This window comes from Penaeus vannamei, chromosome 12 (genome assembly GCF_042767895.1).
Source record: "Penaeus vannamei isolate JL-2024 chromosome 12, ASM4276789v1, whole genome shotgun sequence".
Lineage (NCBI taxonomy): Eukaryota > Metazoa > Arthropoda > Malacostraca > Decapoda > Penaeidae > Penaeus > Penaeus vannamei.
Window position 1 is genome coordinate 9,229,011 of NC_091560.1, and position 14,468 is coordinate 9,243,478.

Genomic DNA, 14,468 nt, shown 5'->3' on the forward strand with positions numbered 1-14,468 from the left:
AATGTTCGTAGACTACACCAGCGTTGCCGATGTGTACAATTTTCGTCTGCGGTCGAACCAAAATAGCGCGGGAACTTGCGGACCACAGTTCGCAGTTTTGCGAACCAAAAGTTCGCCTGTTCAGAATTCAGAATTTATAGTTAATATCTAAAATAAAATGCTATAAGTACTTGATTTTATTTCTTTGTTTACCCATTTTTAGATCACATTACCATAAACTTGTGTAACACTTATATTTCAGCCAATCAAAAGAAATAGTTCCCAATGCACAGCAATCACCAAGCATTTTTTAACCTTCAAATATGTTAGTATTGTTCGCATGCTGCATAATGTGGGCAATTTTATTTTTACATTTTCATATGAAACACACAATAATTTATCACTATATCATAAAAATGCCGCTGGTGACCTTATTTTATCAATAAGTAAATAACTAAATAGAAGCTGGGTCCAAGGGAAGTATAGATTCATCACCTTGAAAATGGTGTTAGGCGTTATTTACAAATTTATCGATATTTATTTGCAATTACACTGTTGCTGTATTTTTTCGTAAGTTTACAAAAAAAAAAAAAAAACGTAGTTTTCTTTGTTTTCTTCAGAAAACGGGTATGTGAACCAATGGCTGCAAGTCTTACGGCAACATTGCCTACACCAGTAGTTCCAAACCTTTTCTATTATGTGGTCCTTGACAAATATACAATAATCTCTGTAGCCCCGTTCAGTGTAATTATTACTAGTTATGAATAGCGTAGTGGAGCCAATTGCTATAGGACAAGAACACTATATGGAAAGATTCCAGTGTGATGATAAGTGATAGATGATTATTTGCAGGTACTACGGTGCATTAAAAAAACATGAAAATTGAGCTTTACAGTCAAACAAATCACTAAATAGCGTATGGTATAGAACAAAAATGCAGTTAATGCAGTATTTTATATCTCTGGTGATTTCGACTTGGAAGTACTTATATAGTATATATAAGTACTTATATAGACCTTAGTCGTAAAACAAAATCCAGTTTAATTCGAATTCATAATGTTCATATTGCGCCATGGCCCCCAAACAAGTATCTCATGGCCCCCTAGGTTGGTAACCCCAGCTATACACGAAAAACAACGTAATATGTATGAATGAAAAATAAGAAAATATTTTTTAGTAACTATAATGAAAAAATCCATGGTTCCAATGCAGTCCACAATACTGCGCGCCAGTGGCACTTTATAGTCGTAAGTGGTAAGTTGATAATAAGAGCGTGACAAACAAGAAAACCTGGGAAAATCAGGCAGAAGTTACTACAAATGGCAGTATCCTGAGAGAAAATATATAGTTTGTGGCTTGAGGGTTTTTCTACCATTTGAATTTTCGTAGTTGGCGGGTCGCATGAACAGCGGAACAATTAGAACGAAATGAAGTTTTTAATCTGTACTACAAAAACATTCAGTAATCAAACACATCAGTTACATATATTTTTCTAGAGAGAACGACATTTTTATATGCAAGAACTGGCCAAACAAATGAACAGCGGAACCCGTGGACCCTTTTGGGACAAAGGAACGGACCAATAGTTGTTATTGCGGGACGCAGTGGAACGAACCTTTTCAGCCGCACTCACCTCTTGCACGCGGTATCTGTCACGAGTAAGTCCATATTTTTCATGAATTTTCGTCCAAGTACACTCGACGGAAGCATTTCCAAGGCATAAGAGTGACGAAATGTGTTTTTCTTACTTATGCGAATGAGAGAATATGAGATATGAAGTTACTTTCATGGTATTATCGGTGGTTATAAATATCCCTTTTCATTCCTTGGAGGATTCTGTTGCACCGGAGGAATTTTGGGGGGTACATTTCACCTATTTCCTTGTACTTGTGTTGCCTTGTCCCCTATTATTTAACCATGTACTCTGATAAGTAAACGCAGTTCAAGAAAACATAAGGTATGAATGACTTATGATGGATTTGGGAGCAGGTGGTTTTGTTATCCGGATTATGAGATTATCATCAACATTACTTTCTATTTATTATCCGCTCGATTATTTTATTTCTGATGTTGAAAAATTGGGTTTGTGTAAAGTTACGTTGAAGCAAGAATGGATGACGTGTGGTAGCTATCATAGATATATATTTTATCAAATAAATCAGTGTCAATACTCTTTCAGAAAAGATTTATTCATGATACTATGATTGCAATAAGACTTTAAAAGAGATTTAGTTAATTAAATGGATGGTTTAACATTGACTTTGATATTTTTGCTATAATTTGTGGAATTTTATTAGATAAGAACCAAAATGGTACTTTTCTAGGTATAGTCTGCTTCCCACAACCTTATTATTCAAGGTAAAATTTGTCTGTAATGAACGAGAAGACAGAAAATGGCTTTTCATCAATGGTACTACCTTTGCTAATTGATGATTAAGTTGTGCAACACTTAATACTTTGGTATGCATTTACAGAAAAATGTAATGGGACTATAATAAGCAAAGAGAAAAAGTACTCACTAATACATGAAATAATATTCATAGTCAAAAAATGTCAAACAAAATAGGTTGCGAGAAATGCCACAGGTGGGAGTCAGGATCCTCTATAGGGAAATACAGCGATTGGATGGGATCTGGGGACAAAGTCCCTGGGTTAGGAAGGTTTTTGGTTCTTATAGTGACATTTGTGGATTTCCTGGTAATGGGGCTGTAGTAATAGGGATTCAGTCTCAAGAGGGTAAGGTTACTTTGTAAACATTACCAAGACTTTTTTTTATATAATTTGAAATTCAAAATAAGATTCATGTATATTACAGTATTGATAATTGAAAGAAAGAAATGCAAGATTGAATGACTGAAACTAGGAAATTACCCTTTGAGAACCCATCCATGACATGAAATCCTTTTTGGTATGGATGGATGGGTTATCAGTTAATCTTTACAGTATGGTCTCACCAAGTTTAGGCAAATTGTAGATTATTCTTATAGAGGACACAAAATTAGTTGTTGGTACAAGAAATAATCTGCAGACACCTAGTAATGCCACAAATAAAGGAATAATTGCAGAAATTGTAGCAGCACGACCTTGCAACCTGCCACTCCACATAATTGACAGGTTGGGTCATACAGGCCTATAGCCTTGTCCTCGCACCACACCATCAGCCACTATCTGATGATTCAATGCCGAGACCTGATGACACGGACACCTCAGGGCTTGCTAATTTGAACCTCGGGCTCCCCTTGTTCCCTGGATAGCTGGACAGCTTAAGTGTACTTAAGGGGGCCGTCGCTTCCAAGAACGAACTTTAAGTATGTTCGCATTTTTGCGATTTTTTTGTTATATATACATATACTACGATTTACACCACCTAGTTTCATATCATTTAGATAATAAACAATGAAATTATAAAAAAAAATCAAGTTTTTTGAAATTTTTGAAAAATTATAAATCTCACTTATCCATTGACTGAACTGTTTAAAAAATTACCCCATATAGTCTATAGCAATACCTATAATAGACATGATTAGAATTTGAAATTTCCTCCTAGTGTAAAAAAAATTTTTTTTAAATGTTCATTGATACCTATATAAAATATGATAAATCAACTTTCATCCCCTGAAATGAATAACAAACCTTCGAGAAAAACGCAAATTTATTCAGCTTTCAAATGATCCAAACCCCATTAAAATCGTCCGAGTAGTTATGAAGAAACAACAAAGAATGTCAACAAAGGTGTAGTTTTGAGATATCGGGCTTTGAAGTTGAGGATACTTTTCCACGTATTTTTTTTAGAATTCTGATCTCTGCATCAATCTTGATGTTTTCTATGGTATTCATGTAGTATTCTGAAGTGTAGCTGGTACCTGGTCCCCCCCTTTTGCAAGGTACCAATGGCAATAACTGCACTTGATTCTAGAAGTACCCTGTGGCATCACAGGCTTCGCAGTGCCTCTTGAGGCATTTCATATAAATAAACAACTGCTGCAGCTGCGATTGAGATGGATTTATCATCATATTTTGTTTATTAGTTACAGGAATAACATCTATCATTAGTAGTGTCCTCTTAGTGTGTGATGAGAGCGAATCACACAGTATGTATTAACGCGACTGTGGGATGGTGCTGGGTCCAAGGTAACGCCGAGGCAGCACAGCCTCTCACTCTCTCTCTCTTGTGGATGTCAGCTGATTCAGAAGAGAGTTGCCAGCTAGCTACCAGAGTCTACCAAGTAAATTGAAAAAATCCAGAAAAACTAATTTGTCGAGTATATTAGCTCGGACGTGACAAAGTAAACGTCGGAGCCGGAGGTGGGGGGGGGTCAGAGATTTAGTCATAACTCCTTTATTTTTACATATTTAGCAGAAATATTACATCACGGGATTGCCAAAGCCGACTAGATCACAGGAGATTTTTTTCAGTTTTTCAATTCAACGACTTTCATAAGTTCTCGAATTCAGTGTACTAAATTCATATGCTTTTAAAATTCTCAAAATTGAACCACCATGTTGTATTCATGCCAGGACTTTATAATTAGGATGATTTTGTACTAATGTTGCCATCCACAGTTCCCCATTTCTTAAAAAAAAAAAAAAAAAAAAAAAAAATAATAATAATAAATTTAAAAAAAGGTTATCTGATTTAGATTAGGGGTCTCTATGGTAAAATGCATTTATTAAACTTTTCAGACGAAAGTATCTACTTTTATGAACAATGAATGAAAAAAAAATTCCATACCTTTACAGAATAGCGTCCCTATTGAAAATGAAAATTCCTATTGACTTGGTAATCATTGCATTGCAAAGTACACTAAATAAGCATTTTTTTGATATATAATATCATTAGATTCAGAGAAAAATACCAGACAACGAACTTTGGCAAGGTGCCAAATACAATACGCCGTAGCTCTTATTTTATTATTATTTTTTAAATTTTTCGGTACATCCCAACTCCCGTAATTTAAATGTGATTCAAATGCAGTTTTTTGCTTTCACTAGAGCCTCAGCATCCCAAGGCCATGTAAATAGCCAATTTTTTAATTTTTGCCTTAATCAAAAAATATTTTAATGCTAAAAAAAAAAAGTTCTCTGTCAAGCTATCCCCGCCCAAAAAAAAAAAAAAAAGGAAATTCAAAAATCGACTATTTACATGGCCTTAGGCTAGGGTTGATCTAACACAAGTATTTTTATGGGAATATTCAGTAAAGAACTGTGATAGTTGGGATGTACCGTAGACCCCCCCCCCCAAAAAAAAAAAAAAAAAAAAAAAAAAAAAAAAACAGGTTAAAATTATATATGAAACGAAGCGCAATTCTATACTCTATATCATGCAAAAAGAATCAATCAGATATCTATAACTGATATCTTTTTATGACGTTAAGAGTAGGGAAAGGTGGCCATTTTCTGGGAAGGTCCCCTTAAACAGGTTTACCTCGCAATTAACTTGGACTAATAATTTTCAGCCCATGAATTCTCCCTTTGCCTGGCTGCACAAATTCATTCCTGCAATTGGTTATTCTTAATGTAGGGATGCATTAAGCAAGGGCTAACTGAAAAGTATATTCTTGTAGAGGACAAAAAGTTGTAGTTGTTGGTACAAGAATAATGCAGACACAAACAGTAAGGCCAAAAATAGAGAAAATATTGCTGGAAGTGCCACTTTCAGCCTTAGTGTACTTGGTCCTCCCTAGTTTCAGTTCTATCTAGGCATGGAGGCAGAGGTGAAGACCATGTTTTTCAGGGGAAGTAGAGGGGCAGTCCACCCATCAACTCTCCTCTCACACCTAATGACAATTTAGATTCTTGAATAATGCCATGCGAGAACAAATTTTTTTCTTTTCTTTTTTTCTTTGTTGTAAATTTAAGAATAACAGAAAAAAATCTTAGTGTGATATAAGGGTTGATGATTTTTGTACAGGAATTTTTTTGTCTCCAGATTATATTTGCAGTTCTATTTTTAGTATTTTGAGAGGTTTATAAATTGCTAATAATGTATATAAGCATGTGTGTGAAATAGAAATTTATGATTTATGATATACTAGGAAAATGTTAATAACTCTTATAGTCATTGCAAAAATGATAAGTAATTAATTCATTGAAGGAAGTGGGATAAACATGAGGTGCTTGCTAAAATAAACTGCTCACCTGAACTACAGTCTGTCTTGCCAAAGTGCTTGCCAATACCTGGGTAAAAGGGGGTACATGTAAAACCTGCTTGTAGAAGCCATGATTGTCTTTTGGAGTTGGGGGGTTTCTGGTTTTTATATGCATTTGTCTAATTGGACTAGAAACACACTGTACATTCATTTTGTTTTATGTATTTACTTTGTATTATTACTCTATACATTGATTGCTTCACTGGTATTTAGTCACTAAGGAGTTAATTACTAGGTCTACTGGTTTACCTTTTACCCAAAAAGTTTTCTGGAAAAAGAATATTTGTTTTAGTCTTAAAGAGTCATATAATTTTGATTATTAGGATTTTAGTATCTAATCCTTAGACAAACTCATCAAAGACTAAGTCCCCAACTCCATGTCACAATTTTTTTCAACAGTTTAAGTTGCCATTGACTTTTCAGTATTAAAGTTGCCATTATTGGGTTGATGGGTGTGTTCTACCCCCCAACACCCAACATGTATGGTAAGAGTTGAAACTCAGGAGCACCAACTGCATGTAGGATGTTTTTTTTTTTTTTATTTTTGGGGGGGATCTTTTTCCTTTTTTGTGCTGTTACTCTTCATAGGTGCAGGTTATTTCTTTTACTGACAACTGAAACTTTTACACGAGTATCATCATTGTTTTATCCTAGCCTAGTGTGCCCATACAGATTAACTGAGGATATTAACATCATGTCACTGGATGTATATACATGCCACAGCTGTAATGGACCAATTAAATGGGTGACATTGCATCATGACCATTCCTGTGCCATCGGTTTATAGGATGGAGATTGCTTTGGTCCGATAATAGTGGCATTCTTTCTATGGTGAAATTTTTTTTTTTAGGCAATAATACATAAAATGATGGTAAACCACACTTTTAAAAATGTTTTGAGAGATATAACATATGCTTTTAGGTGCCTAATGTTGCCTGCAAACTGCAGAATGAGCCGGGTGAAGCCGGGAAACTGTCGATGAGCATCAGCAATAAAACCCCAAACTTGAATGCACAAACTACCCCAGTGATCATTACAAAGATCAATTTGAACCAAAGACCTTCCCAGTTCCCAACTGATATCAATATTTCCTGAGCAGTGGGCTTTGTCCCTGGACCCCCTTCCAGTTGCCAAAAATTTAGGAAAGGGAAAATATGTAAAAACAACTTGATATAGTATCTCCTAGGTAGATTAAATACTTGTTAGAACCATGTATATGGAAAGAGTGATGGTGAGAGGGAAAAAGAGAGAAAACCAAACAGCCAAACCAAACCAAATACTGTTCCAAGCCATGTGTAGGGCATTGTGCACAGTCTAGCTGCTTGAGCATAGGGTTTTTTTTAGCTATAGCTTACTGTATATTTTTAGGAAATTAGATTGTAAGAGTCTACAATTGAGGGATTATAACTTCCCCGTGATTGCATTCATATCTAAACAAGCAAACAGTTCTATAGCTAGTGTATTGAGCAAATGTAGCTTGGTTGTTCACATAATGCAAAGGAATCCAGTTATGCCATGACCTATTTGTACATGCCATTAAATTGGCAGTGGGTCCATAGCTTAACTATTCTAAAATGCTCTTCTGCTCTTCAAAGTCCCAGAGTCAGTGCTATATGCATGTAGCACAAATTAGTATTTAACATTCATTACAAACCTATATCCACATATGTAAGAATGTACAGCAGATAATTTTGTTTATGTAATTTTGTGCATTGCGTGCAGTACCCTGCATGCTATAGCTATCTGCTATTAAAGTGAATATCTTAATGGGAGCAATTGGCTATATTGATTTTAGTAATATTGCCTTGGGCCTCAGTCCTTGCCTCAACTAATTTTGGTCTTCTCCCCCTTTCCTTTTCTGTATCTTCTTTATCCCCTTCTGTCCACTTCCTAAGGTGTGAGAGACGTGCTGAAAGGATGAAAGGCTGGGCGCGTTGCCAAGCCCTTACCCCTTATGGGGACCCTTAAGGGTAGACCGTTTCTTTTCCCCATTTTATTCAGGCTTGCCATGGCCAATGATGAAGATTCTTTACCCATAATAGAGGCATTAAGGCTTGCCCCTTCATGAACTAGTCAATCTGAATTCAATTTTGATGGTTTTCTGATCCCTGCCCCTCCTTTGACCACAGTTCCGACCACTGATACTAATACCCCCCTTGACATTTACTGACAACTTAATTTGTTTGAAACCACCCACTCAGGTCATTACTCAACCTTCAGAATGCATCTCGTCCACTCACCCAACATTTTCCTCTCCATCTCCCATGGCAGTCTTCAGCATCTACCCCCTTCCCTTATAACTACTATTCTTCCTTATCCTCCCCCTTACAGGACTACTCCACTCCACACCACCCCTATCTTCCTCTCATCCTTGTCCTTCTACTGCCTATATTTCTGCAAACCTTTTGAGTAATCTTTGGCCCAGCCAAATGGAATCGATTCTTTGATTCCCCCCACACCCCCCTACTCTAAGAATACCCTTCTCTTTCAACAGCTTCTCCAAAAACAAGCAGGCAAATTTACATTTCGCAGTTGCTCTGATTGTTCATGCCTGGTCAGTTACGTCTGAATCCCAAGCTCTTGCACTATCTTCTGTAACTGACCGTATGGCAAACCCATTTCTGCTGGACCACAGCCCTCTCTTAACCCATCGCCGATGGGTAAAGATTTTGGCAAGTGGACGTATGCATGGGCTAGTTGGCGCGCATCGGTAGTTTCGCCTGTTTGCACCTGGCTCGATCGGTAGTTTGCGAGCGACATTTAGCACCTGAAAGCTTTTATTTTGCTAAAATTTATAAAAATATTAAAATTTTGAAGGTTTACCTTCATTATAGGTACCATTGCCTAAAATCTTTACCAGATAAATGAAGCCACTACTATCGGAGAAAAACAACCTCCGTCCGATGAGCCAGTGGCACGGGAATGGGCATGACTTGATGCCCCCTGGCGTTCGCTCCACAACAGCCATGACATGTGCGTATGTGCCACCTGGCGGCAACGGGTTAATACTTGTACTGGAACTGTTCTATTCCTCCAACTGCTTGTCCTGTCTGCAACAAGAACTGTTCAGACTGTGAAAATGATCTACTTAACTGCCTTGCTGATTACAGTACAGTGCTACACTATTCCTCTGAGGCCAGTGTAAGTCCCATGTCACTATTGCCTAGATTGATCTGTAGACATGACCTCCCCTATGAAGTTTATATTGGTGGATTGTCCTACCATGTCTGAGTATATCATCCCCTTCCCTGTCGCTCCACGACCTGTTGCTCTGTGTGCCCAACCTGGTCATGACTGTTCAAATTATTGTCCTCAGTCACATACATGTGTCAACTGTGGTGACTCCTGTAACGTATTTTATAGGAACTACCCTGCCTACAAGCTGGAATGTGAGGTAGCAGTTCTCAGATTTAAACTAGACCTCACTCTACGTGAGGCAAGACAAGAATTATGACGACGAGGTTTCTCTCTCCACCTATTCCAAAATAGTCCTTTGCTCTGTTCCCCGCCCCATCTCTACAAGATGTTTCTGCATCTCCCACAGTATCTCTTCCCTGTACCCTGAACTATCCTACCTTTACTCTCCCTCTCCCCCAGTCAAATCCCTTTTCCATTTTAAATCCAGATACTCCATTCTCTACCACTTCTCCGATGCCTATCTCCCCCCCCCCCCACACACACACTTTACCCATTGCACCAGACAGTGTAAACGTTCAACACCATCATTGCCTTCCAGAAACTCTCATACACACACTTTTTCCCATGCTCCTCGAACATCTATGCCCCTTCTCCTCACAAGAGATCCTTTTTTTCTGAGATATTCCTACCCAAAACCCCTCCAGAAAATTCCTAGACATGACGCAAAAATATATTCTGCTTCCTCATCCACCTTCCAATCCCTCTGTCCCTCTACATTTAAAGTATTTGCTGATATCCATCCTACCCTTATTCCTCCTACTCTTTCCCAACACACCCTATCCTCTCCTTCTTCATGTACACCATTTCCTTGGTCACGATTATCCTTACCTCTCCCACCTGGATACTTGTAAATCCCTTCTGTCACAGCAGTGTTCTCTGGATTCCTCCCCTCCTGATGCTCTTCTTGATACTTAACCTCCTTCACAGGTCCCCTTATCTCATCCCCCAGTCTTTTCTGCTACTTCGCCAACAGTTGTTGATTATTTCATGATAGCTCTTAACCCTCTCCTTTATGAATCTCCTATTTACTTAATTTGCAACCTATCTCTACCCTTTTTGCCTATCATACTCTCCTATAACACTCTATAACCTCTGACATTTAACACTTTATCCTACCCGTTAACTTATTTACCCATTTCACCACATTACTTTACTATATGCTATGTGACCTTAGATGTCTAGCAGATTCATTTGTTTCAACCATTAACCCATTTACGATGAGTGCCCTACTTATGAGACAACCAGAAAAATAAATTTTGCTGGGTGTCCTGCTGGTGTGATGCTGGATCGGAGCTTATGCTCCAATTCTGTTACGGGCTGGGGCAGGCGTGCAGACAGATTCTGGTCCAGCCCTGCGTGCCGGTTTTGAAGCCACCCAGAAACTATTATTTTCGGCTTCAAAATATACCGGTGCTAGTGGGTTAACCATTAACCATTTACGATGAGTGCCCTACTTATGAGACAACCAGAAAAATAAATTTTGCTGGGTGTCCTGCTGGTGTGATGTTGGATCGGAGCTTATGTTCCGATTCTGTTACGGGCTGGGGCAGGCGTGCAGACAGATTCTGGTCCAGCCCTGCGTGCCGATTTTGATGCCACCCAGAAACTATTATTTTCGGCTTCAAAATATACCGGTGCTAGTGGGTTAACCATTAACCATTTAGCGCCACTGTAATGGCTTATCTGATAAGTGATGTTTTATTTATTTTTTTATTTTTATTTTTTATTTTTTATTTTTTATAGAGCACCCTAAAAAATAACCACTGACCTTATTCTGTCACTATCATTTCAGAAATCCCCCACAATGGCTCTAGAACTGGCACAAGAAAACATCTGGTTTGACAAGTGGCGTGTTGATGATGCAGAACGCGAGTTCTATGAGAACAAGTCCATGGTGAGTGGGATAGGCTGAAATGTTATTGGTGTTGGCAGAAAAGTTTCTTATGGGGCTACAAGTATTAAATTTTTTGTCTTTGAATTGCAGATGGTATTTGGATAGAGCAGATCTAATATAGTATCTCTCTCTGCTGAATGGAAGTGTTTGCAAAAAAAAGGGATATCGCAAAATTAAATAGGTTTGTAGGCATAAAAGGAGAAGTTATTTTCATATTACAGGTTTCCATATACTAGTCAGAGAAATATGCCTAATAAAAGTGAACCAGATAAAAACTACTGTGTTGATACACACAGATGTATAATCACTCCTGAAATGCTCCTTAGGAGAGAATGTAGTCTATTTCATTGATGTAGTTGCTCAAAAAGTACTGTATTCACAAATTACAGCACTGCAGATAAAACAATTTAAAATTATGCTCCTTTTGTTTGTGTGTAGCCAGCTATTGGACGCAGTTGCCAAAGGCCGCCCTGTATAGGGAGACCTGTAGGGTCTAATTGTAAGGTAAGCAATTTGATTGTCTATAGAATTTTTATTTATTGACTTAGTCAAGTAATATGGGGCTGCACTTAAAAAAAAAAAAAAAAAAAAAAAAAACTTGCACTATGGTGCTCAGAAGTGACTTGAATCCCTACTCAAAAAACAAGGCAACACCAGTGACTGCCAGTGTCACTGCTAGCCAGGACACAACAAAAATTGCTGACTTTGACTATAAACTCTACTACCAAGTGATTCAAAACATGAAGCTGGCATTAAATATGAGGCTTGTTGACATTTTCAGCTTGGGTCATCACCTAACATACCAATTAATCTCCTCATTTTGCCAAGTGAAGTGATAAGTGTTAGGATAGATTCCAAGACATATAGTACAATCTTCTCAAAATATTTCAATTTTAAAACATTTGCTAAATATTAGTATAAATTCAATGCGGTACAGTTTTAAAGTATGGCCCATACATAGTTGGTTTCAACTGTTTACAGGTATATTAGTAAGAGTGGTATACTCATTCATTTTTGATAAGTTTAGTGAATGCAGATGCTAGTGGAAGTCTTCAGAGTTATATTTAAATGTCTTGTGTATTGTATAGTGGTGGTTGTGTGCAGTATTTTGTATTTTTTTGTTTGAGCTTGTTTTTTTTTCCCAGTTGACACCAAAAACATGGTTCTATGTCCCTTTCACTAAATTGTCCAGTCATCGCTATTTTGTTATGTATCCCCATTTTCTGGTGTAAAATTGTAATCAGTGCAAAAAAAAAATCCTAATTACTAAGATAACAGAAATGTCATGTTTTCTGAGTGCCACCAATGTTGTTGCTATTCTAGCCAGTCAATTGAATAATTTCTTGATGGATTTGTCTGTCTGTGTATGTTCATGATATTGAATCTTTAACTTTTGATACTGTATACATAAAAAAAAAATATATGAGCCTAAATCAAGGCATAAAGATAAGTAAAACAGCTTTGTAGGAAAAATATATGTATATTGAGTGCAGTTTTTAAAAATCTTTTTATTGCTTTTAGAAGAGAAAGCTTTATTCCTTTTGTACAATATACCCACCACCATTTATATTGCATTTATCCTGTTTAGCCAAACTACAGTCAAAAGCAGGTGTGTGAAAGTATCAAGATGGAAGAGGCACCCTCTGCAGATGTTTCTCAAGTCTCTGAAAAGTCTGAAAACTTGAAGAGCAGCCAAATAGAGCAGCAAGAGGAGGTAGTGGGGGTGGGTGGGGGGACTTCAATAGGCTGTTAACCTGTTTTTTTTGTTTTTGTTTTTGTTTTTTGTTTTACTAATAACAATTACCTTTAAAAAATGCAGATGTTAAGTTATGATTTCGGTGGTGTTGCTTGGCATTTAGACTAAGAAAAAGTAATAGTTGTTGAATTTTACCTGTTTGGAGTGATAAAGTTTTGGATATGTATTTGCATGTGTTCATTTGGCATATTATGTTAATAATGTCAAATGAGCATTATCGGCTGTTACAATTGATTTGCCATCTGTAACTTTTACTAGCCAGATTTCTTTATAGAATTTACCTCTAAATGATTATTGTGCTTACAGGGCTCAAAAACTTGTAGGCAATGCATTATATATTACATATTTTTATGTTTGATATTTTATATTTTATGTATTATAAAAATATATGAATATATCCACATGACAAATTATGCTTGAGTGTGTTAGTGTGCATTATAAGTACTAAGTGTTTGAGGTGCCATGTAATCCTATGACTTCAAGATTTAAGCCATGTTTTTGAATATGAATGGCATTGCAAGTGTTCTTCTCCAGTATGGATACTGAAACTAACCAACTAACTTTTTATTTTAGAATTATGCAGATCTGTCCTCTTCTATTAACTTTTGGCTGGTAATGACCCAGAATTTTTGCAAAGGAATTATTTTGATGAATAGATGTTTGGCTATTTTTAGCTTATTCTTTATGGTATCCTCAAGTCTTGAGTAAATCTTTTGTTTACTTCATACTTGAAATTTGTTATTAGAGTTTTTGTTAGGAGGTAGTGGATCCTTCTGAACAAGTAGTACTGGTGTGGACTATGGTCACTAAGATGTCAGTTGATTGTTATCTAAACATCTGGTATGTTATAGGTATCTATCCCATCTTTTTAGATACAGTAACAATGGCATTGTGACGTAAACTAGTTCTAAAGACTATTCTGATGCTAGGTTTGATGTTGCCAGGCAGTTCATTGGTTATAAAGTGTTTTAAAATTTTGATACAGTAGTGCAGTACACATAATATCCCAGACATTCACAATATTGATGAATGCACATTTCTCAACATGGCTTTTTTTTCTAATGGTTTCCTCTGTATCCCAGGGAGGTTCAGCCCTAGGAACCCTGGCCAGTCAGATTGCCAAGGCACGACAGGAAATACAGAATTCCTTAGCCTCTGTGAGTAGGCCTTTGTACATTTTCACATTTGTTACATAAGTAGGTTCAAAATTGCTTATTTGCTGGCTAAGTGTGGCCTTGGCAATGATAAAAGGTAGCTTCTTTATTTTTGAAAGTACTTGTTGGTCATTAAGTAGGGTATTGAACACTAGCAACTCCTTGTCAAAATTTGTGCAATTAATTAGCTTCTGATGCATGATTAGTTTCTTCAGAATGCTAACATATGCATGATAGTCAGAAATTCAGTATACATATGTATTTGTATGTGGCATGATTTACCAAAGAGTAATTTAACATGTGTTCATTTTATTTACAATCCTCTGTGATGTATAGAC

The 14,468-nt window shown here is 36.9% G+C and overlaps 1 protein-coding gene across 5 annotated transcripts in view; it reads left to right on the forward strand.

Moving 5' to 3' along the window:
• Positions 1-1,501: 1,501 nt before the first annotated feature.
• LOC113818553 (elongation factor 1-delta) overlaps positions 1,502-14,468 on the forward strand; it is a 27,277-nt gene continuing 14,310 nt past the window's right edge. Inside the window, exons 1-4 of one of the 5 annotated variants that reach the window (XM_070127832.1) lie at positions 1,502-1,637; positions 11,119-11,220; positions 11,659-11,724; positions 14,059-14,133. In XM_070127832.1, the coding sequence (XP_069983933.1) occupies positions 11,131-11,220; positions 11,659-11,724; positions 14,059-14,133 (231 nt within the window). In that variant the 5' untranslated portion in view covers positions 1,502-1,637; positions 11,119-11,130. Of the gene's footprint in view, positions 1,638-11,118; positions 11,221-11,658; positions 11,725-12,808; positions 12,935-14,058; positions 14,134-14,468 lie in introns of all 5 variants that reach the window. The other 4 variants (XM_027370742.2, XM_027370743.2, XM_027370744.2 and 1 more) reach the window with 4 other exon arrangements.